This window comes from Streptopelia decaocto (assembly GCF_964273445.1).
Source record: "Streptopelia decaocto genome assembly, chromosome: Z".
NCBI classification, from domain to species: Eukaryota; Metazoa; Chordata; class Aves; order Columbiformes; family Columbidae; genus Streptopelia; species Streptopelia decaocto.
Window position 1 is genome coordinate 13163471 of NC_138657.1, and position 25354 is coordinate 13188824.

The following is a 25354-nucleotide window of genomic DNA, read 5'->3' on the forward strand; positions in this document are numbered from 1 at the left end:
TGCTCTGTTCCCTTTCTGACATTGTTTGTTGTGCTTAACAGTAGCATAGGATAAGTGATGTTCAGTTATAATGAAAACTGTTCTCTTATAAGAGTTAAGGTCATTTTTCATATGGTTTGTAGGAGAAAAGGAATCATATGCTTATGTCCGAGTACAAGTAGATTCCTTTGAAATTTTAATATTAAGCTTGCTGACTTAAATGCAATCCCAGTGTTACTGACAGGAGGGTCACTGATTCTGAGTTTCCACCCTAACGCTGGATAGGTTTGATAGCTCCATTCACAAACTAAGCCCTTTTTATTGTAAACTTCAGGTGGTTTGCTTGGATTATACATTGAGCTAATGCTGATGAAGGCAAAGACTTGCAGAAACTGTATTTCATGTGCTGCTTTGTCAGTTGATCATACTGCAGTATTGAATAAACCCTCCTAAAAGATGTCATTTTAACTATGGATGATATCCACTTTCTGTGAAGTGTTACCATGATTTTTTTTTTCCTATTTGAGAATAATTCTAATCTGTTTCACCCTCAGGGATAAAAAGCTAATTAAAACATTTCATATCCAGGTTTTCCAAGAACTACTTAGGACTTTATCTGATACAACTACTCTGCTATTTTCCTCAGCTATCCAGCACTTACTTGAAATACTGATTTGAAACGGTGCAGTGTAAGAAAGGGATTCTGATTGCACATCTCTTGTAGTAAAATATAATTTATCTTCTATGTGTGTTTTAGTTGTAAATTCAAATATTAATTATTCTTTTTGTTTATTTTTTTTCAGAAGCAAAACAAATGAGCTCACAACAGAAATTAACAAGCTGCAGGAAGAAGTAGAAATGTACAAGCAAGAGAACTCTGCCTATTTGACCTATGAAAAAAGGTGAGATGTACTGCAGCTAATGCAGTGCTAACTTTATCAGTCACAAGACTATTCTCTGGTGTTGTGCAGGCTTCAAGGAACCATTAAATAATTATTTCATTATTTTATTTTTACATATATGAATCTTCCCATCTTAAGTTTTTTTTTTGTTTTGTATTTAGGGCAGAGGCTTTAGCTGGTGAAATCAAAGAATTTCAAGGTCAGCTAGCAGACTACAACATGGTATGCTGCTATCACTTTTGATACTGAATGCTCTTCTTTCTCACATTTACTTTGTACTGCTTTTGCTTTACTTCAGCATCTTTTTTATTGCCTTTTCTCTTTAAAAATGTGCAGGTTAACTGTGCTTTTTATTCAGCTATTGGAAGAGGAAAAGATGGAAACTAAGGGAAACATAAAAGAAAAAAGGAAGTATAGCATACATTAGGAGAAGTGGTTGTACATAGATTTAAGAAATCACTGCTGCATAACATTTGTGGGTTTTGTACAACTATATATAATGATGATTACTTCTGAAAACTACATGTAATCTATTAAGATTCCCAAATAATGGTTTTTCAGTTTGCAATAACAGAAAATTTCTGTGTTTTCATGAGCTCTTTGTGAGTTGCTACCTATTTGTGTGATGATTTTTTTGTTGTTGTATGTATTTCAAAAAAGGAGAGCAGTAACAGGTTGGAATTCTGTCCCATTTCAGGTTGTGGATATACTTAACACCAATACGGATACGGCAGAGGTGATTCGAGATTACAATATGGTAAGAATTAAGATATTTGCTATATTTGAACAGTGAAGTGATGTGTGTTGTGTACTTGGTGCTTCCAACATATGACATATATAAAAAAGCATAGCACTAACTTAAAACTTACACACTTTTTCTGGCTAAATAATACTGACCATAATATTGGCAGCATGTTTGTAGTGAGACAATTGTCTGAAGTGTTGCATTAACAGCCCCGTGATAGTTTTCTGTGTTTTAGATTAGAGAAGGCCGCTGTCCCAACTCAAATGATGAGTGTTAAAATATATCCTTTATTTGACTGGGAAGCATAAAACAGTAGTCCTATGAAATGCAAATTCACTAGACTGCACGGCATTGTAGAGCTGCCTGGTCTGGAAATTTAGTTCTCTTTTGTCATCTGCCTTTTAAATTACTCCATTGTGATAAATATTAAACAGGTCTTTGACATGGCCAACCATAAAATCTGTGGGCTTTGTTCTTCCTTTCTTTATTTCATAACGAAGAGTATTCCTCTAAATATTAAGCTGTGAATTGTATTAAGCATGTTTCATTTCTTATTATCACTTTGTCCATAAGCAAAATAAACTAGTCTTAGGAAGGGTTATTTTGGTACCTTGAAATACCACCTGAGTATTTCTCAGTCAAACCATTTTTTCCCTGAAAAAATAAAAATATTGAAATTGAAAAATAAAGTCACAATGTCTGTGTCATAAAGAGAAGAATGCTTTGCAAGAGTTAGATTTTAATTTTGTTTGTAGTCTTAAAGAGTATTTTGCTAAGTATTCTAGGAATAGATCCTACAGTAATAGTTAAACTGATTTGTTACAAACTTGATTATATTTCTTTTTCAAACAAAAGATGCCGTCTTACTTCCTTTGGTTTCCAGTGGAAGACCGCAATTTCTGAAGGTCTTTCCTGAGTATCAACTGCAAAAAACCTCTGGAGCAGGAGACTTCTGCTGCTCCTTCCTCTACTGCATTCTGAGCATCCTCTTGTTCATTTAAAGCAAACTTCTAAGTTGTGTCTAAAATCTGTATCATATATTATATCAAAAGATTTTATTTTTTTTTAAGTTGAAGGTTCAGAATGACCGAGACGCTCAGAGTGTGGATAAAATTTTCACAGAAAGACAGGCGTAAGTACATGAAGTATATGCTTTTCCAAAGGTTTTAAAATCATAACTGAGCTTGGCAAAATCAAGGTATTATGAATTTCAGAAGTTCCTTAACAGTGCAATGCATGCCACAAGTGATACCTGGGCAATTTCAAGGTGATACATCACTGCCAGGCTGCAGCTAGACTTTCCGGTTTTAAATTCTGAGTAAATGCTGTGGTGATACTTACCATGTCGTCCAGGAGGAGTTAGGTGTCTGTGGAGACTCTAGTCTCTTGATAACTTGCTGTCAAGGTTCAGAGTTTTGGAGGTTGTGTTACAGAGTAGCAGAGTGGGGAAAGCCAGCAGAAGTGGGCACTGGAACAGAGAATTCTGGCTGCTAATGTATGGGTGTGTGGAGGGGAAGAAGAGGACAGTGAGATGTTTGCAGTAAGAATATGTCAGCTTGTGTAGTGATAGGCTGAGAGGGTGAGTTTCTGATATGTTTAATCTAGGTACAGGAGAAAGAGGGTCCTGCTTGTTGCCAGAAAGGGCAATGTCAATTATGAGATTTTATGTAAAGTAAGCAATTTTTAAAATGGTTTACCATTTATCATAGAATAGTTTGGATTGGAAGGGACCTTCAAAGGTCATCTAGTCCAACCCAAACTTAATAATAAGTCTCTTTTCACTAATACTGCAGTTTTCAACATCACAAATGTGTCTATCTCTGAATGCATTTTTAAATGTTAAGGAAATATTAAGAGAAAAAACTTGGTTCAGTAGCAAACTAAGACATAAAGACATTAGCTATGTAGTAGTGATAATTTATGTCTGGGCTGTATGTAGACACGTTTAAGAGAATGGAGCGGTTGGTGTTTCTTGCTCTGCTAATTCAGGTGAAAAAAACCCCAAACGCTCTGCTCTGATTGTGTTAGTTTTGCCTACTAGACTACTGAGCTGTGACACCATTGATTTGGATTTAGTCCTCACTCTGGTCTGGTCTGCTTCAGCATTTTAGAGAACTTGCTTGTGCTTTCTGGACTTTTTCCCAATTAAAGCATCAATGACAGTGCCAGCTTCACAAGGTACTTGGTAAAGACTGGTTCATGATAAGCAGTATACAGTAAGCTCTGCCCCTCACCATAAATAACCAATTAGATTTTATAAAAGGTGGATTACGAGTATTTTTTGCATGTCTTGAAATATTTGTTGTGACACTAATGCATGCACATCACCACATTCTCTAGCTTCATAATTCATGCAGTAATACCTTGTTATGGATTTGACAAGATGAAAGGAGATGGGACTGCTTAGCTTCATTTTGTATTGTACTTCAGTAGTGTAATGCAGATGTACAAGTGCACTACAGTTTTCATAAGTCAGTTCATCATCCATTGTTTAAGACATTAACTCTCCTCAGTTACATAAGAGTCTATATCTATATATTTATCCTCAATAAATCCATCTTCCCCAGGCACAAATGCATGAATTTTCTCAAATATTACTGTGGCATCTTCATTGTCTGTACCCGATACTGTAGGGGAAGAGCTCACGTCAGCTGAGAACTCCTGTTCAAACATCTCTGAGTCACGTTCTTCCAGACGACGGTGACGGTAGCTGATCAGATGTTGATACCATGTTGGGCATTTTATAGCAGTAAAAATCAGAAGCGTAGTGCTTAGGACAAACCCTAGGACACCTGCTAGGAAGGTCCAGCTTTTGCCAAGACGTGGTAACTCTTTAAAACAGACAGGAAAAAAAAAGAGTAATTTTTGTGAGAAATAGCAGCAAGAACTCTTTGATTTTTTTTTTTTTTTTGGTAGTTAAATTGAGAACTCATAAAATAAATAATGACAGGCAGTTATACAGTGTCTCAAAAGCTTTAGTAGAGAGTTATTCCTATGCTATTGGGGAGCCAGCAACATCATATAGACCAACACTGCATATACATCTCATATTTCCTAGCAATATAAATCCACAATTCATATTTATAAAAAAATAATAGTTTAGAACTCAGGTAAAGTTCTGGGGACATCTAAAAGATCAAATAGTCTTTTTTTTTCAAAATTGAAATTACAAGATTGGGCTTTGGAAAAAAAAAATCAGTAATTGACTTCAAATTCTATTTTCCAGGCTTAAATTTCTGCATGGTGGTGATGTCCACACCCTAAAATATTACATCTTTTCTTTGACGTATCCTTTCAATTGTATTTCTTTTATAATAAAAGTTTCAACAGAGTGTAGTTGCCAGTAGTCTTTATTTATAAGCTGGTTTTGTGTGCTGGCCACTGTCCTAAAATCATTACAGCTGCTACAGCAGAAGAAGCGTGTGGCAGTGATGGCTTACAACTTGTGTATGTGCCTGGAGACTGATATTTCTTTTGCGTTAGCCAGAAGCTAGAAGTAAATCTTTTCATTATGGAAGAGTGGAGTACAACATAAATTTGCATGTAAAAAGAAAGAAAAAAAAAAAACTTCACCAAAAGAAAAGCTAGAATATTACAGAGCGATGCTGGATTTAATGTCAAAAGATGAAGAAACGTAAGCAGACTATCATTGAAATTTTCCAAGAATATGGGATAGGCACATCCACATCCTTTCCACTGAACAGAGTTGAGGGCAAGAATAAAATTAATAAGCTTACTCACATTTTAAGAAGACAACTATATCTAGAAAGCAGTTAGTTTGGAAGAAGTAATTGATTTTTTTTTAAAGGTACTTGTCTGTTTCTGTTAGGAAGAGATCTGGACAATTATCTAAATTTCAGGTCTTTGAAATTGTGTCATCAGTTTGTACAACCATTTGAGAACTCAGGTGTGGTTTATCTGTTTTTAACATTTATTCAGCAGAGCTTAAAATTCACCATAATGTGTCTAGTCTACCAAAACCTGGAAGTATTCTTGCTCCATAGCCCAGGCTTTTATGGAAGAATTACAGTGTACTAGGAATACAAAACAGTATGGAATCATGGACCAGCAAATCAAACAGCTTGTAAGCAGCAAAGCAAAACATTGATATATTACCTGCATGTGTTCCGTTGTTTCCAGTGATGTTTTTTTGAGTCAGAGTTGTTAGTAAGGCACTCCTTCTAAGCTTAATGGCAGAAATGGAAGTGATAGTGTTTTCTAAGGAAGCTTTTTGAGTTTTGCAGTCAGCTAGTAGGATGGCTGCTGTCTGGATGGAGAATCTTTCCTCGGTGTTTGGAAAAGTACATGTAGTGTTGTTTTCATTTTCTGTGAATGTGACCAGTGGAAAGGCTGTGAGATACTGGTAATTAATTGGCACTCTAGTCCAAAAAAACCTCATGGATAACTAAGGTATTACTGCAAAATAAGTTGATGGTGAGTATTATCCAGATCAGGGAAAAAAAAAAAAAAAACACAAGATAAGGCTACTTGATGTAAATGAGCATCAACTGCTGCCCTTAGCAACACTTACCAATTGTCACTCCAGAGGCAGTTAACCTGATCTGTAAATCAAGGAGGTCACAGGAGCAAGTCCATGGGTTTCCAGCTAAAACAATTTTAATCAATTTCAAAGATGATTTTATATCAAAAGATTTCAGCAAATTATAGTGTAGGTTTAGAACTGTCAGACTGTTTAGGGAGGTAAATACACCTGAATCTAGTTGAATAATCATGTTATAGGATAGATTCAACACTAACAGTTGATTTAATCCTGCAAATGCTGCTTTATGAACTGTGCTAATCTGATTGTTGCTGATATCCAGAATTATGAGTTTTGTCAGATTGCAGAAGCTGTTATTATACAGTAGAGTAATCATGTTTTCATTTAGATAGAGTTCAGTGAGGTTAATAAAACTTTGAAGAATATCTTTGTCACTATCTTTTAAAGTGATTTTGTTATTTTTCAGGCTTAAGTTAGTAACATTTTGGAAAAGGTTAGTGGGGATATTAGAGAGGTTCTTTCCAGACTCCTCACAAGTGACCTGTTGAAAAAAAGAGAATGACAACAATTAAATACTATAGGAAAGTTCCGGTGATTAAAGTGTCTCAGCAGTGACTATTAAGGGCATGAAAAAACTTTCTTGTATTTTTTAATGCCAGCATTTTAAAAGAAGAGTTCTACTGCTCTTCACGCCATTTTATTTGTGTTCCTTAATATGCTCATAGTCTGGTGATACAGGGGAATGAATCCTCCTAGTGTATTGAGACCTGAAGTTCCAGATCACTTAGTGCTTAAACTGTTTGAGATGCAAGGCTCTTTATGTGATGATCATCCAAAATATAACCAGTTTGGCATGCTATTTTGGAATCAGTAGGGCTATCTGTTTTAGAATTCTGTGAGCAGGTTGGCTGGGTAGAAAATTATTCCTTTCCCACATAATCTGGAAAGAAGGTGTCTTAGAGGAAGTCAGTTCAAGGCTGAAAATCCATAAAAGTATGCTTTTTCAAATATACTGTTTTGTTTTAAAACCAGCTATGTTTACTCTTTAAAAACATCTTTGGAACAGACCTTCAACAAAACATTAAGTATATATTTTTATATATTTAGTATTTTTATATATGCTATATACAGATATGCTTATATATGTACTCTATGTATATGCTTTTTTATATATATATATATATAGCACTTCATTTTGTTTTTCTGGGTTGAAGTTTAGCATAGCTGCAGTCTTTTCAGGCTTGAGAGTGTTTACTCTCAATACGTTGAAACATTTTTTTTTTCCGAAAATAGTAGATTTCTGTATATGTGTATCTGTACATCATTGCAGACTACCATTCAGTTTCAACATACTTGAACTGTCCTTAAGGACAGTATTGGAAGTACTGGAAACAGATTATTTGTATTATACCTGTTCCTAAATAAGTAGACTTGTTAATGCTGTGACCAGATTGAGTCTAGATAGCTTATTTTAAAACACATGTCAGTGAAGTGCTTTTTCTACATGGTATACACCCATTATGTGGGGTTTTTTTGTTGTTTTTCATGTTTGTCCCAAAGATGAACAAGCAGTAGATGCAGTACCGGACCTGTAGGCAGTGAGTCAGAGCAAATAGTTTTATCACTTAGCTGTTAATCAAGACTTCTTCCTTCTCCTCCATTCCCCAATGCATACAAAATTCACTAAATTAATCACCGAAAAATAACTTTCAAAATGTCTTACATACATTTGGACCTGAGTTGGGCAAGTACTAATTCAATGAATCTTTCTAAGTGGAGCGGTAGTTCGCTGTGTCTACATAACTGTTGCTTTTTAGTTCATTTCCAAAAAGGTAAAGGAGGCACTACTGTTGTCTACAAAGAGGTTTAACTGAAATATAAAACCATCTCTAATATGTTTCAGTGTTATTTACCCACTTAAAATGACTGTTAGCAGCTAGTTGTCCACTGTGTGGAAAACGATGTCTTCTTGTTTGTCTCTATGTGCTTCTTCCTTCAGGAATTTTATGTTTACAAGGTAGTTTTTTAAATGCATTTAGCTTCTAGTATATCTTTCAAAAATAAGAATAATTTACATACACATAAAACTTACCATTTGAGAAGTACTATTGCAGTCAGCAGTGACTGAATTCAGAAACAGTGTTCCAGCCCAGATCAGAAGCCAAGAGAGTTTCATGTTTAGAGCCTAGCAAAAAACAACACTTTTGTATACCAAGACCAGAATACAGTGTCTTCCCTAGTGGTAGTTCACCAGATTAATAGATACTGTTCTTTCCATGACAATTTAATGAATTTTGTTCTACATAGGTATTACTAAATGCAAAATTAAGAGGCAAAACATAGGTTATCAGAATTAATGCATGCAGCTTTCACTTAATCGACCCAAACCTAAAATGCAGTGAGCAGACTGTATTAGCAAATACTAAAGGGATTGATTGGACAAATTAGTAGACAACAGTTTCATAAATAGATAAAATTAATAGGCCAGGATGTACTCATTAATATTCCTGTTAAAGCAATTATGGGTACTGGAAGACTATGATAGGAGTAAACTGCAGAAAATATTCAGGCTTCTGTGCTTTCTAAATAATTTCTGTTGTTGCACTAGATAATTGTTGCACTAGATTAATTGTTGGTTTATCCAGTCAGATTTATGTTCTTACATAAGTTATTAAGCAGGGGGTTTTTGCATTTTTAGTTAGTAGATTGATATTGTAATCTATTTCTTATACATAATATAACGTAGATCATATGACATAAACCTGGACTTACGTATACTGAAGGTGTAGTTTTTGCTCTGATCTTTGGAACTAAGTAAACATGGTTGAGTCTTATTCTGGACATTTTGTACAGATTTGAACCTTAGTTTTTGAGAGTCAGGAAGGTTTTTCTGACAAATGGTATGACATTAACTTCTCTCAGAGAAAGTGTCACTTAGGTGTCCCCTTTGTATTAGGCATTATTTGCAAGATCTACTAATTTTGAATGTGAATGTTAAACCATCTCTATAAGATGTTAAATCAGTCCTTGTTTATTTCAGACTTAAATTAAAGTGTTTTGTAAAAGGTAGATTGTCCCTTTGTTTTTACACTATTTCTTAAGCATCTGAAGAGGAAGGACAGTGGGCTAAGTCAACCTCAGTATGTCCTTCCCAGATTCCTATCTTCCAGGTTAAAAAAGACTCAAAAGATAAGGTGTAAGATACTTGTTTACAAGTGCTTATTGTATTATAACTTGAGCTGTGGAGATTATTCGCTGAATTTAACATAGGAAAGGGGGGGAGATTACATAAGGAAGCTCAGTTGCACGAACAATGCTAAGTATAGGCAGCCAGCCGGATTCCTTAAATTCCACCAATCCTTAAACAGAGTGCCAGGAGGCCTTTGATCAGTATGGAGTAAATGAGGTCACAGAACAAATTGCTCAAGTCTAATTGATTGCTTCTATACATTTGTCTGTCTGAGTACTGACCTTATTCACCCAGCTGAATCATCCTGGAAACTTACTAGCTTCTTAGAAAGAAGGTAGATGCCACTTAACACTGTTCTGATCTATTGTGCTTTTCTACTGCTGTCCGAAATTTACATTAAATACAAAAAGAGTTCATAAACCTTTTTCTTAGACATTATCAGTGGCAGGGACGAGGGGTGCTAGCAGCAACAGCCAGTGTGGTGTTATATTCTGCATTAGGTGTTGCTCTTGTCCATGACAGTACTGGTGGCCTTCATAATTTTTTGAGCCAGTCTGTACTTTCCTAGTGGAAAACATGATGCAGTTTGAGGACTCCAGATATAGACTACGTTAACAGTTGGATCTCAGGGCTTACTTGGACTTCAAAGACATCACTTTCAAGATGTTCAGAAACAAGTGGGCCTTAACCAAGCAATCTAGAAACACAGAATAATAGTACTATTGTAATTTACAGATTAAAAAGACTGTCTTTAATTGAGTGGGGAAAACATATTAAAATATTATTTTAAAAGTCAGTCTGTAAGTTAATAACAATCAAATTGAAAATGAAAGTTAATTTAAAAGTTTTTCAAAACTTCAAGCAAAAAGTTAATATGTCTCAATGAACTGGATGCCACTGACTTGAAAAATCCTTTCCTGTCTAAAAATTCGTTTTACATATGTCTATGTCAAAAACATTGTTCCTGCTTTTTACTTTAGTTTTTACTGAAAAGTTAGGGAGGTTCTTACAAATTTGATTTTCTACATTACGTGTGTGGGAACCCTTATAATCAGTAGAAGAGCAGGAAAGCATCTGTAATTTTAGTGACAGTGTAGCTGTTTACTAGAACTAGACTTTAAGGATTGCTGTTTAAAGTAATTGCTTTGGAAAGAAACCGAGCCTGGCAGAACATTGGTGTTACCTTGACATTTCCTTGTAAATAAAAGCATTTTCTTAAAAAGTTTTCCTCTGAAAACTTTAAAAAATGTTATCATTTAATGGGAATGTAATTCCTATTGTTTTTCTTACATTTGTAAAGAAAAAGGCAGATTTGGGGAAGTAATGGACTTTAGATAGTCTCGTAGTCTGCTTTTCAGAGAGGAAACTGACTGTTCCCTGGCTTTCTACTGAAGTAGAATTTACTTAACAACTTGGCATGTTCAAGGTTCATAGTAATTCCTGCACTTTTAATGTAGATCTCCAGATGTATTTGTTTTGAGTCTAGCAACAAAATTATAGTAATAAATCTTTGCCTACATTTTGAAAAAGATCTGTCAAGGTTCTTACCTTTCTGTTGCTTCTTAGAGGCAGCATATGTACATATGTGTAGATTTTGCAGTGCACTGACAAGAAATAATACGGTGCAACAGCACTTTGTTTTTGTTCAACCTTTGCACCTGATGAATAAGCAGGCAGTGTAAAAAAAATAATAAACCTAGAAGATCCTTAGCAAAAGATTGACCAGGTTGAGCAACTTCTTATAATCATCTTGAATTTAATTGGTTCTGCAGCCAATAGGGAAGTCTAATAGTAGTATGCTCAAGTGTCAAGTTCCAGATCATATAGGAAGAACTGAGTTAAAATGCCACAGGGAATTTACAAGTAAGTTGGGTCATAGTCAATTAAAGAAGTACTGAAGATAGAAGAAAACTTGCATTCTTTTAAGTCATCAGTCATCAAATGAAGAAAATGTCAAGATATTTGCATACTGAAGTAAAGGTCTCTAGTAGTTAGCTAAGTCTGTGTTAAATTCTTGTGTTGTAGAAACATCAGCATCAGAGGAGCTGTGTGATGTGATACATAAAGCTCATTATTACAAAGAATTACAACTGCTTAAGGACATCTGCTATATGGGCTATAATTCAGGAAGAAATTCTAAAACCAAATGATACTTGCTTCAATTTGAGTTCATGTCTATATTCAGGGTGAAAAGGGGATTATATTGATAGACAAGCACTACGTTCAATAAATTTTTTCATGCATTGGTGCCCATTTTGCACAGCATCAAACTACAAGACGGTTCAGTCTTCTCTCATTCTCCATTCCTTTCAAATATGTGGCTGTAGAAACCATTTTACTTTATTATTCCTCTTTGATGTTGTTGCCACTTTGAATTTTTGCTTAATATCTCTGCACATTCTGCAACTTTTCTAAGCCTCAGCCCCAATTTGGTTTCATCAGTAGTCTTCAAATTACTTGTGGTAATTAATTGTCTTCCTGTGACAGCCATTGCTGATGCTTTTATTGCCTCTTGGAAAATCACTGAGTTTTGACCTTCTGTCAAAAGGTTTCTACCAGAGAAGATGAATCACACCTAAGTTAGACACTTCTAGTCTCAAGGACATACTGGATCACATAAAGGATTTAGCCAGGAGTCCATCTCACATTAAAAAGGAGATTTGCCTCAGTTAAAGTGTCCACACATATTTACATCTATGGGGCGATGTTTTTTTCCTTGCTCTGCCATGCATACTTGCAGTCTCAGGCATAGATGAGAAAAATACAGTAGACCCTGGAGACATCACTGCCCTCAATGGCAGCTGCTTCCACATGGTGTTTTGGAACACAGGAGAAATGTAGCTAGCAGTGTTCTTTTCTCCCTCCCTAGATGCCCCAGTGATCTCCAGGAAAAGGCACCATGTTTGTACTGAAAGACACGTTCCCTGTGATTGTTACTGACAGTCCCTCCAGGTGAATTACATCTAGTATTGGTACATATTTTGGAAATCAGCAAATTTAACATTTTCTTGAATTCATCATTGCAGTTTCTTTTTATTCTGTCATGCCTTCAGTTGGGCTTGATTGAGAGAAAGTGTCACTGCTGAGACCTTGCAACAGCTTTTGTAGGCCCAGATTGAGGAATGAGGAGCCTCCAATAAAGAAGTAATATGAAAGCTCCCTGCCAACTACCAGGTTCATGCCTTCTAGAGGGTCTTGAATCAAACCACTGTCACAGCTTAAGAACATGCTTCACTTAAAAAATTACTCCTTTCCACTACCAAGCATAATGTAATTGTCCATTCACAACTGGTGGACTTACAGTGAGGGCCTCTTATTTGGACTGAGTCTGAACAAACCTTTTTCACTCTCATGAGGGTATTCCATTTGATATCATCATAGAATATTTTGGGTTGGAAGGGACCTTCAAAGATCACCTAGTCCAACTCCCCTGCCATGAGCAGGGACATCTTCACCCAGATCAGGTTGCTCAGAGCCCCGTCCAGCCTGGTCTTGGAATATCTCCAGGGTTGGGGCATCTACCACCTCTCTAGGCAACCTGGACCAGTGTTTCACCACCCTCATTGTAAAAAATTTCTTCCTCGTGTTTAGTCTGAATTTCCCATCCTTTAGTTTAAAACCATCAGCCATTTTCCTGCGACAACAGGCCCTGCTAAAAAAGTCTGTCCCCATCTTTCTTATAGGCCCCTATAAGTACTGAAAAGCCACAATAAGGTCTCCCTGAAGCCTTCTCCAGGCAGAACAACCCCAACTCTCTCAGCCTGTCCTCACAGCAGAGCTGTTCCAGCCTCTGATCATTTTTGTGCCCTCCTCTGGCCCCTCTCCAACAGGTCATGTCTTTCTTGTACTGAGAACTCCAGATCTGGACACTGAACTCCAGGTGGGGTCTCAACCATGTTACAACCATGCAGTGTTTCTTCGGCAGTCCCAGTGCATTCCAAATTCACCACAGAAAGTGGCAATTCACTTCATTTTGTTTCTTCATCATCAGATTCGAAAGCATCTTCGCAGCATGGGTTGCTAACCTGACAGAATTCCTACTTAACATCTTCAGATTCCTGGAGATCATGGATCTTTCTTGAAGCCAGCTGGAAAACTGGTTACATTTTTTAATCTCTTTTGAAAATTCCTTGGAGGTGGTGAAAACTATGAGGAAAGGCTGAGGGAGATGGAATTTTTTAATGTCTAGAGGAGTAGGCTTATTGGATATCTTATCAAAGTAAAAACATGACAGGCAGAAGTAAAAAAAAAATGGAGCTGGTGTCTTCTCGGTGAGGCTGAAAGGCAGGACAAGAGACAATGGCCACAAACTGAAGAACAGGAAATTCCATTTAAATGTTAGAAAAAACACTTTTTTTACTGTAAGAGTGTCCAAACATCAAAACATTGCACGGACAAGTCGTGGGGTCGCCATCCTTCAAGATACTGAAAACCTGCCTGAACAAGACCCTGACAACCTGCTCTACCTGACTATGCTTTGAGTAGTGGAGCTGGACCAGATGACCTTCAGAAGTCCATTCCAACATCATCTCTACTCTGCTTCTATGAAGTTTTCCTTATTCCCTTACCCAGAGATTATCCTTGTGCAGTTCCACTATTTTGCATCATCTTTTAAGCCTGAGGATGTTCTTGGCAGCAATCATTGATCCAATAGTGTCAGTTACACGATTAAAATTGTTGGCATCTTGCAACTCAGGAAGAGGTACTGAAAAATAGAAGAAAAATAAATCCTGAAGGAAGGTGTCCAGCTGATTTTGTCATTTTTAACAGCGAAAGTCACTCTGGAAACAAGGAAACAGTTAAAACAATCTCATGAACTGTGAAGGAAAGGAAGATATACTCTTCAGGATCTCAGAAGTTTCTGTTAATTTGCTTTATTTTTAGCTATGTTCTCAAATTATTTGATTTTCTAGCTTTTAAAAGTTTCATAGAAATTACCAGACAATACATGAAACAGAACAACTCTTCATGCCTTACGTAAATCTGCTAATACATTTACTTGTAGCTCACTATAGCTGCAGTGACAGAGAAGTATTTATGGTTGTAGCCCATTGATTTCCTAAGCAGATTAAAGTCACGAATCAAGAATGTCAGGAATGGCTAATTTCTTAATTCTTGCATGGTTATGAAGCTCCACACCGCCTAAACTCTGAAGCCTCTCTCCATTCTTAAGGAATCCAGTGATTCATTGCTAGAATAAAGTAACCTGATTCTTATTCAGCACAGTCAAATCATTGTATCTATATAATAAGTTTTCTTTATGTGCATTCACAAATCACACACCAGCTTCTTTATTTCAAACTGACTGTTCTTATTCCAGGAATTCACTGACTGAGAGCAACCAAGAGGGTGTACTATACTTTTGCCAGTGTTGGGGACTATGCAGGTAGACAGGTGGGAGTGTTGGAAAGTACTGTGGGTACTGTAAGGGCAAAGAGTTCTTCATCTTCTGCATTCTGTGGTGTGAATGTTTTTGCAGCTAATCCAGCTCCAAGAGGATTAGAGAATGAGACCCTCATGATCTCTCACTTTTATACTGTGTATGACATGTATGGGATGGAATACTTAGTTGGTCGATTTTAGTAACCTGTTTTGTCCATCCCTCCTTGGAAATACGCCCCTCTAACTTATGGGATGTGCAAAATTCATCAGTAACCTTGGCTGCCATAGCAATAAGTCTAAACCTGGGGCTCTTCTGCATAACATTGCTACTGTTATCAGCTCCGGAGCAAACAGCGTCTGAAAAACATGCAGCCAAATTCAGAAAAGTGCAGTTACTTAGAAGAACCTAGCTGAAACGAAAATTCACTAAAAGAGAAACTGATCTTATTTTTAATAAAACCTGGACAAAGGAATACTGGAGTTTGAAACAGATGCTTAAAATAAACATCAACTAGTAAAAGTTACAAAAACGTTCTGTTTTTACAGCATAGAAAAGTTAATTCAGGCTGTAGAAGAAGATATTGAGCGTGAAAAGGTTGTAGCAGAAGACATAATAAAAGACATGTCACAGGAAGATCAAACTAAATACATAGAGATGAAGGCTGCAAATGAAAAACTCTCACAGGTTGGTTTGTTTCATTGTATTTACCTAAAATGCTTCTCAGTCTGGCTCCATTGGTTCCAGATGCAATTCAAGTATTAAAGAGCTTGCTGGTACCTTAATCAATTGTAGAAGTGCCAAAAAATAAATAGAGCAATTGACTAAAACCAAATACTTTTTGATGTTCATCATTTTCCTTTTGAATTTGGGGATTGACATGCAGATTTGAAAAGCCATAGTAGTGCTTAGATGTTTCATCATGTGTAAAAAGCAAACAAAAGGGAAAAACCACCCTAGCAATTTTCTTGGTTCGCTTAAGTAGAAAATTTTCTTCCTGTTTACAAAAGTGAATCTTACTGTTTTTTGTTGTTGTTCTTTTCCATCTGAATGTATCAGAAAAATGAACTGGGCTTTGTAAAATTTTTGTGACTTCACTAATTCTAATATTAACAAAAGCAGTAAGATTTCTAGGTTCTCTGGGATCACCCAGCTTCAGGCATACAGTCTTAGAAAGCTTCACTGTATAGTCTGTACAGAGAGACAGGCATCTTCCCAGCTGTCTTAGGATGGGCTGAGTCACTAATCAGGGCCTACCTGTCTCCTTCTGGACTATGAAGGAACTGTGGTGGCTAGGTCAGATTGTAAAATCTGACTTGAAATTTCTGAAGTAGAAGTGATAAATTCCACCCTTGGTACCTATTTTAAGAAAAATAATGGAAAAGGGGCAAACAATTTTTTTGTTACAGACCAACTGCAAATAACAATGATAAGAGTTTATTGGTAAAGTTGGATTCTGAAAGTAATTGGAAATTATATCTGAGTTACTTGGAGAAGATGGACACAATATTATTGTCTTCTAAATTTTTAAGAGCAGTGATGAGATGTTTACAGCATTTTATAAATACTAAGTTGCAGAATGTAAAGCACTCTCATCAAGTAGTAATTCTTATCTCAATTTTGCATTTTTTTCCTCTTTAGGAAATGGTTGTTCAACAGCAAGAGTTGGATGCACTAAATGTAAAGGAGGAGGCTCTAAGAGCTGTATGTATGATAACAAGTGGTCTTTCTACGAATCTTTGGTGAACTCTAATGTAAAAATACGGTAGAATCTTTCTCCCTAAATTTTCAGACACTGTAGGATCATACTCTAGAATGGGAAGGCAAAGCTGCCTCTCTCTTTTCTACCAATAATTTCATAGAATCATAGAATGCTAGGGATTGGAAGGGACCTCGAAAGATCAGCTAGTCCAATCCCCCTGCCAGAGCAGGAACACCTAGGTGAGGTTACACAGGAATGTGTCTAGGCGGGTTTTGAATGTCTCCAGAGTAGGAGACTCTACAACCTCCCTGGGCAGCCTGTTCCAGTGCTCTGTTACCCTCACTGAGAAGAAGTTTCTTCTCAAGTTTAAGTGGAACCTCTTATGTTCCAGTTTAAACCCATTACCGTTTGTCCTACCATTGTTTGTCACTGAGAAGAGCCTGGCTCCACCCTCGTGACACCCACCCTTTGTACATTTCTAAACATGAATAAGGTCACCCCTCAGTCTCCTCTTCTCCAAACTAAAGAGACCCAGCTCCCTCAGTCTTTCCTCATAAGGGACATGCTCCACTCCCTTAGTCATCTTTGTTGCCCTACGCTGGATCCTCTCCAGCAGTTCCCTGTCCTTCTTGAACTGAGGAGCCCAGAATTGGACACAATAGTCCAGATGTGGTCTCACCAGGGCAGAGTAGAGACGAAGGAGAACCTCTCTCAACCTACTAACCACTCCTCTTCTAATACACCCCAGGATGCCATTGGACCTCTTGGCCACAAGGGCACAGTGCTGGCTCATGGTCATGCTGTTGTCCACCAGGACGCCCAGGTCCCTTTCCCCTACACTGCTCTCTAGTGGATCATTCCCCGACTTATACTGGAACCTGGGGTTGCTAAAAACTGTTTTTACTAGATGCCAAGTACAAAATTTTGATAGCAATAGTGACATTTCCTTGCTTTAGTTAATCACGTGGTTTCAAATGTCTTGTGTGACATTTGATTTGGAATTACTCTTTGAAGATAAACATGAAATTATCATCACATCCTTCTTAGGGATTTGTGAGACCTAGTTTTTCAGTATATTTTCAGCTTTCAGGATGTGTGAGAATTATTTTCTTGTTCCACGTTCCATTTCATAAGCAACACTTGAAGCATAACTGGTACCTGCTAGGATATTTTTTATCCCACATACATACATAAACACACACTTCTAATACACTGTCATATTGCTAGATTGAGGTAAATTTTCTTGTATTGAGTCCTTCATGGATAAAAGGATCTATGGGCTGAAATGTACAGTCATGTGTGTATTCAGCAAGTATAATTTTTCTGGTCCTTTTGAATACTGTATATGGTTTATGATCCCCTAGAAATGATGAAGTAATAAATCTACTCAGAAAATTGACCTGAGGATGAACTCATAAAGCAAGAAGTAGCTGACTGAGATATTCCACTCTAGAAAACAGAATATTGAGAATATGTATAATAAAGTTTATCGTTTATACTGTCTCTGTACTGTTCGTAACAGATAAGCTTCAGTTTCAAGGTACAGCTAAGTGTTACTGAGCTGAAGCATAGTTTCTGCAACTTTCTCTTACCATCTGAAAACAGCTAGTACGTGTTTGGTTTTCCCTCCAGGAAATAGCACACTCTCAGGTGAAACAGGAGGCTGTGCAGCTGTATGAAAAGCTCCATGACCTCGAGGAGCGTCGAGATCAAATGATTGTGGAGGATAAGAACATGGAATCTCCACAGGAGGAAAGAGAGAGATTGCTAAAGCAGGCAAGAATATAAATTGTTATGCAGATGTTCTGAGTCAGTATTTTAAAGGATGATAATATTTGAAAATACTTGAATTTGAATCTTGCCTTTATTTGCTCTTTAAGCAGCCCAGATCATCTGAAATGAAGAACAGCTGAAGAACTGGCTGGATGGGATGTTTAAGGTTCAGCCAAAACAAAATGAGCACAGTCAGCTTTTCAGCTGGTTGACTTGTTCCAATTCAGCAGACGTGTTGGTATGGGAAAACTTACCGTATTGAACAGTTCTATAACATAACTCCAGACAGTATCCTTGAGAGGTACCTAATGTACCAATACAGGAACAGTTTAGTTTACAAGGGTCTATGCTGTGTTATGTAATTGTCCATATATACTATATGGATTATTGGACTGAATGACACTGATAAGTATGTCTGATTTTTTTAATGTGTATTGAATAAGCAGGAGAAGATGGAAGACATAACACTTAAATCATATCACTTCTTTTCAGTTAAGAGGCATTGTTGGACAATGTGACAAGTTTGTGATTTCATATTCTGAGTTTCTGTTCCCTGTCTGCTGAATTAAGAAATTTTTTTTTTATTTTCCTTTTTAAAATTTGTAGACTTTATTTCATACATTAAAGTTGTTATGCTTTTTTATAGGTTAAGGATGATAGTCAAGAAATAGCAAGCATGGAAAGACAGTGAGTAATGCCATTATGCTGTTGTTACAAATTACATTTAGACCCTAAAGACAGCTGAATTCTGTCACATATTTCTATGAACTTTTTGAACATAACCACATTTTTGAATCTGCTAGAGTTAACCTTCCACAGAGAACAGAATATCCTTCTGTTTGAGCTAAACAACTTTTATAGGGAATAGGCCATTTAGATCTGCAAAATAAAATACTTTCTTTCCTTATGAACATTCCTTGATAATATAAATTGGACATGGCACTGACATAAACTTCTTTAAGGCTGAAGACATTAATTTTCAAGAACTGCTCATTTGGGACATCTATGAAGTTGAGCCTACAGTGCGCTGCAGTCACATTTTGAAGTGTTTTTTTGTTATGTGTTCTGAAAACCTAAGAGTTACAAAGTTGCTTACAGAAAGTTCAGTTCTAAAGAGGAACAGGGCATTGCTTCTTGATTCTTGGATACCAGACCTTTCCAGAGGATTTGCCAGAACTCTGGTAAATGTTATGATACATAGTAATGTATTGGGTAGGGGGAGGGAAAGCAGTACAATATTTTTTGTGATTTCTCTTTACAGAAATTTCCTTTCTCACTTCGTCTGAATGTAGTACAATGTTGACAATTTATTTATTAATTTTGGTGAGCACATTGGTAATTTTTAAGGAATACAGTTCCTTGATGCAGTTTACCATTATGTTGTGCCTCTGCAAAGCTGTATAGCAACCAGCAGAGGGACCAGTTGAGTAAGTTAAAAACTACTGATGATACAGCAAGAGCTGTTTTTAATAGAAAAGACCAGCAGTACTTACATTTAATAGATATAGGCACTAATGTGACAGGTCCTTTACATATACCTTTTATAATTACAGAAATTCTCCTGATAGTCTTTTGGGTTTGATAAAATTAGTTTTGCTATTTTTTATCCATGATTTTTCTCTCAATTTTTGTCTACAAGAGTAAATGTTTTACAACACATTTCTAATCTTGGGTTTCATTATCTATTTGTCAGGCTGACAGAAGTGAAAGAAAAAATAAACCATTTTAAAAAGGTCATTCAACGACTTGATATGGATCTGGAGAATCACCAAGGTAGTGTGACTGGACCCGTAGCAGACTATGCAGAACTGCATCTCTTCATATTATAACACACTGTTACGGACATTAGTTGCTTGAAACTCTTAGGCTTATGCAGATGTCCATTATTTACCATCAAAAGAAAGTTTTGTGTCTAGGCATGCAGGCTTCGCTTTCTGATGTGAGAAATGGGAAGTACCCACTTTATAGGCACATTTGTCAAGTTGATGTTGAGTAGTAAAACTATCATATAAAATAACAGTACAGCTGTCTGGTTTTCTGTCCCAATTTTATTTTTAGGACTACTTGAGGAATAGAAGTTTATCTTGCTGGCAGCATTGCAGAACCAGCTCAGCTTTAGAACAGCTTTTATTTATTTTACCTTTTACATGATCGTATACACTGTCAGTGAATGAGGAGCTGAGAATGTTTAATAATGATGTGTAAAGTGGACAGAATTTAGCACTATTTTTATCTGTCTTTGAAACTTCTTGGGTTGATTTTTGCAAGAAGAGTTTGTGAGCTGCCTAGAAATGGCATTATGTTAGAAACTTCAGTAAACATCTGCTGCAGTATGTTAGTCTAGGTTAGGCTGGGATTTGCCCTAGCAATGGAAGTCATGTTTCTGCAGGAAGTAACTGAGTATAGGCCCTCAACAGCTCTGGAAGATTCTCCCTAAAATGGAAATGTGTCCCATAGAAAAACTTCTTTTAATTATAAAGAATCTTGTTTAGGTAGAAGTTACATAAATATGTGCATACATTCTGGAAAACTTCGTAAGAAGTTATGTAAACTCTGCAAGACCAATGAATTAATGTTTCTGTATACACTTTCTATTCTAGTTTTTCTCAGGTGATCAATGTAAAACTTATCTCTAAACCTCTTAAAGGTGAACAAATACTTCTAAAATTTACCCTATAACAAATGTTTCATACACTTGTTTCTCATCGTTTGCATTACAAAATATTATATTTTTCTCCAGGTATTTAATTATTTTTCTGCAAATAATTATTAATATTAAGACTGCTTTATTACCTTTCTTGTTTCCAGATAATATCATTGCCACATTTACATTTCTGCTTTAATTTTTCCTTTTTGTTTGGCTTGCAACTCTTTTTTTTTGTATCTTTGGAGAAATGCAGAAGGTAAGAAGTGAGTCGCTTTTTGCATTTTATGGTTAGGTTTAAACACACAAACATTTGTTGCTGGACTGTATGTCTTTCACTGTTTCAGAAAAAGACCTCTGTTGAAGAAGAAGGTTTAAAACATATGTAGGGGGAAATACCTGCTCTCTGTCAATATATCAGGAACAGTCAGGATATTCAGGATAAAGTTGCCTTCTGGTATAATATAGATAGAATTATACCTGTGGTAAAGCATAAAGGAAATAAAAAAGATGATCATAAGGAGTTATTTTAAGACACAGAAATCTGAACTTCCAACGTGTTCTTCTCTAGCGAGTGGAGAGGCAATCCCAGGGAACCATTCATACTTCTGCTCTAAATCAGCTTCTTGGTGTGTCCTTAAGATTCCTGTCCTCTGTCCCTCCCCAGTCAACTTACTTCTGGCTCAGTATTTAAACTGTCTATTACAAAGCATTCCCAAAACTTCAGCTCCTAAATTTTTTTTGTTAAATCTAAGGTAAAATAGCCAGGAAAAAACAACAACAACAACAAAAACCTAAGGATTTTCTTAATGTTTCAGAATAAATATTTCAGTGCTGGGAACATTTTTGAACAGGAAAAACAAAAGAAACAGAACATAAATAGAAATAGCTATTTTTAGTTTTCACTTAAGAAAATCTAAATAAGTAAAAGTCACCTACTTATTAAATGTTCTGTATATTAGCAGTTACGTTTAACTGATTAGTCAAAATCAACATTTACTCATAATGGAATAGATTCAACACTTCGTAAATTGCATGAAAGGCTAAGATACTCATGTCAAAATTATGTTTTAAAGAAAGCTTATCTTTAAAAACATTTTAAAGGTTGTGGTCTTTATTTCAGTGTTTTTTTCTTTAAGCACTTGGCAGATCATTTAGCTTTCTGTTTCATGGCTCACTGTAACTGACTTTTTAAGACTAGAACAGGCTGAATTATTAAGTATTGGAGACTTGCCTTGCAAAATGAAAGAGAGAGTCCAGCAAGGAACAAAGACACAGCTGCAAGGAAGCTGGAGCAGAATCACAGTCCCTCAGGGACCCATGGCTGTTCTTATTGTTTGTATATACTAGATAAAAAGGAAAGCATGGGGGTGTACAAGTAAAAAGACCGGGAGAAATTTGCTTGCTCAGTTATATCTATATCTAGTTCATTATTTTTCTTTGTATTCTTTACAGTTACAAGTTTCTTCTGAAAATTAATCTGTGACCAAGACTCAAATAATCAAAAATTTAGATGTTTGTAACTTAAAATTATTATGAGCTAGCTGAATTGTGTCATCTCTTTGAAACTTGTGACAAATATATGAGTTACCCTACTTTACTATTGCATTTTAATTAGTTTATAGTCAGGAGTTGGATTTAAACATGGAGTGAAATATGCGTTGTATATTGGTCATTATTCCTAATACCACTATAAAGAATGTGTATGGAAATGTTCTTTTAAAATCAATTGTAGAAAGCTTTCTGTGCATTTTATTTTCCTATACCATTGCTGGTACAGTTTTCTTGTTTATTTCCCTGAGACAGAGCACTGGAACAGGCTGCCCAGGGAGGTTGTGGAGTCTCCTTCTCTGGAGACATTCAAAACCTGCCTGGACATGTTCCTGTGCGAGCTCACCTAGGTGTTCCTGCTCCAGCAGGGGGATTGGACTAGATGATCTTTTGAGGTCCCTTCCAATCCCAAACATACTGTGATACTGTGAGTGTCACACTGTTGCTTATAAGCTGCATGTCCATATGGAAGTCCATTTGAATATGTGAAAGTGTCATTGATATGGCCCATATGTTCAACAGTTGGAGAAAGTTTTAACCATGGTACCCAAATACACAAAGCATTTGTTCTGTGAACTTCCTTTGTGTAAACCAAATATTTATTCTACTGTAAAAGGTTCTATAAATTGCATTGAGGCTGATTTATTAAGATAATTACCTTTTTTAAAAATATATAAATATACTACATAGTCAGTTGAAGTGACTACATTAAATGACATGGGATGAGTCCTGTAGCTTCTAGGCATGTACATTTTTTATTTTTAAAACTGACATTTTGCCTACCTAAAGGAATCCAGGACTGAGGCAATATAAGTTCAAATGAATATTATATCTCTTGCAGGAGAGGAAAATTGGAAATACAAGGAGCTGAAGAAGAGAGAAGAAAGCATGGACAGTAAGTTGTCTAATATACTTTAATTAGGCCTTTTTATAACACTGTTCTCCAAAATGTTCAATATGACTTAAGCTAGTGTGTTACTGAAAGAAAGATCTCAGCTGACAATAGGGAAATATGGATAAGAATGTACTTGTAGAGTTTCTGCATTTTCAAATTACCTGATTCCTGAGAAGCAGAACGGCAAAAGCTTGCTTGATCTTGATTTTCATATGAGTACAGACCATGGTGGCCTCACCATCCTTCTGACTGTTTTGCTTTTAGTTCTGCTTCTACCCTTCATCACAGGATATTGATGTTGTTCCAGAGCTGTTTGAGATTAACTGAGGGGTTTGGAGGAACATGCAGGAATGAAGATGGGAAAAGGGCAAATGTGGTACCCGTCTTGAAGATGAGGAGCTAGGGAAGTGTAGACCAGTCAGCTTAGTATCAATTTCCAGAAATATTGTGGAAAAAATGAGCAAGCAAACAATTTGTAAATATTACAGAAACAGGAATATTAATAACACTAGTATTGATTTGTCAAGAACAACAAACTAATTTCCTTCTTTGACAGGAAAATATTCCAGAATAAGGGAGGAGGAGCAGACAATGTGTATTTTCACTTCAGTACATCTACCACTGTCTTGTGGTGTTCTAGGAAGCAAACTAGGGAAATATTGTCAGTTATTAACCTATACTGTGCATTTGATACAAAAGTATTAATTATGAAGGATTCACTGCGAAGATGGAAGGCTGCATTGAGTAGAGTTTTGCAGAGTGTTGGATGTTCAGGCTAGTCAATATTTTTATTAATCAGCTGGATGACCAGGAGAGAGAGTAAATACATAGTTTCACAGAACATGCTGCATCCAAAAAGCTGCAATCATGCTGGAGGACAGGGTTGGAATTTAAAATACTTACGGCATATTAGAAATGAAATACAAAACGCTCTGCTCAAAAAGGATTAAGTCTAAGTTTATACATTTGGGCAGAATAATGAACAGCAAAAATACAGAACAGGCAGTAGTTCATTAGGCACAGCTCTGTGGTATGGTTCAGAGTTACACTGGAAGACAAAGTGAACATGCTGCAGAAGTATCACACTAACATGGAAGAGAAAATACCACAGCAGTTGATACACGTAAGAGTGTTATTTGTCAGACACATTAAGTAATTGTGTTCCCTATGCACTGAGGAAGGCTTCAGTTGGTGTATTGTCTCTGGTTCTGCACATAAAGAGGTTGGCAGTCCTGAAGAGAAACCGATGAGGGACATGGAAAGCATGATGTGCAAGGAAATATTAAAGAATGAGTCTTTTATTTTAAAGAAGTTATGATAGTCATCAAGTGTGTAGAAAGTCTGTTTGAAATCATAAGTGACTAATCTGTCTCTGCATATACATGGAGGATAGAAAAGGAGTAGTACACCAATAGTTTCAACAAGATTTCAGGTTGGATATTAGAAAAAAACTTCCTAACATTAAAACTCATAAAGTGTTGAAATAGATTGTTCAGGAGGATTGTAAAGTATCTATCATGAACTGTCTGTAAGAAGAGTATAGACAAACATCTGAATACTGAAAAAAGGGTTTTTTTTTGTCCTGAAGGAAGTTAATTAATTAGATGACTTCTTACAGTCTCTTCTATTCAATTTTTTATGAATCCGTGAAACACATAGTGCTCAAATGAAACAAGGTTATTCAGACAGATGTTATGAGAAGGAGAGTTGCTTGCAGAAAGACAATGAAATGAGATGAAAATACAGACCTTGCTTAGTGTTTCTAAATAAATAAGGTTTGAAAAAAAATACCTAAAAAGGTCCAGAATGCCAAAGGAGAAAAACACTAGTTAGTTCATATAAGTATAATTCTTAGGACCTAATTCTACTTTTTCAGGCTCAGTTTTATAAAATTATGTATTTGTGGATGTATAGTACTTTAGTTTTGTTCTCATTTCGTGTTTATGAATGTGTGAGAATGCTTTTTTTTTTTCATGAAGTTGCTTTTATTTCACTCCTTTGGCTTCCCTACATGTATGCTTTGGAAGATTCAATATCCTCATTGCCTATACCTTCCTTGGAAGCAAATAAATAGGTTCATCAAGATATTGCA

At 36.2% G+C, this 25354-nt stretch overlaps 2 protein-coding genes across 3 annotated transcripts in view; one reads left to right on the forward strand and one right to left on the reverse strand.

Annotated features, from left to right (window-relative positions):
* The window catches only part of IFT74 (intraflagellar transport 74), a 49169-nt gene that overhangs the window by 1996 nt on the left and 21819 nt on the right, over positions 1-25354 (forward strand). For both annotated transcript variants that reach the window (XM_082075626.1, XM_082075625.1), the window contains exons 5-14: positions 783-881; positions 1043-1103; positions 1579-1638; positions 2697-2758; positions 15246-15384; positions 16339-16401; positions 18032-18175; positions 18819-18859; positions 19866-19945; positions 23209-23262. In XM_082075626.1, coding sequence (XP_081931752.1) covers positions 783-881; positions 1043-1103; positions 1579-1638; positions 2697-2758; positions 15246-15384; positions 16339-16401; positions 18032-18175; positions 18819-18859; positions 19866-19945; positions 23209-23262 — 803 coding nt within the window. The remainder of the gene's footprint in view (positions 1-782; positions 882-1042; positions 1104-1578; positions 1639-2696; positions 2759-15245; positions 15385-16338; positions 16402-18031; positions 18176-18818; positions 18860-19865; positions 19946-23208; positions 23263-25354) is intronic.
* LRRC19 (leucine rich repeat containing 19) lies at positions 4072-10892 on the reverse strand (the record flags this gene model as incomplete). The annotated part of the gene is made up of 5 exons (XM_082075627.1): positions 4072-4457; positions 5743-5952; positions 6158-6668; positions 8220-8312; positions 10866-10892. 5 exons carry the CDS (start codon positions 10890-10892, stop codon positions 4126-4128), a joined length of 1173 nt encoding a protein of 390 aa, XP_081931753.1. The 3' UTR covers positions 4072-4125.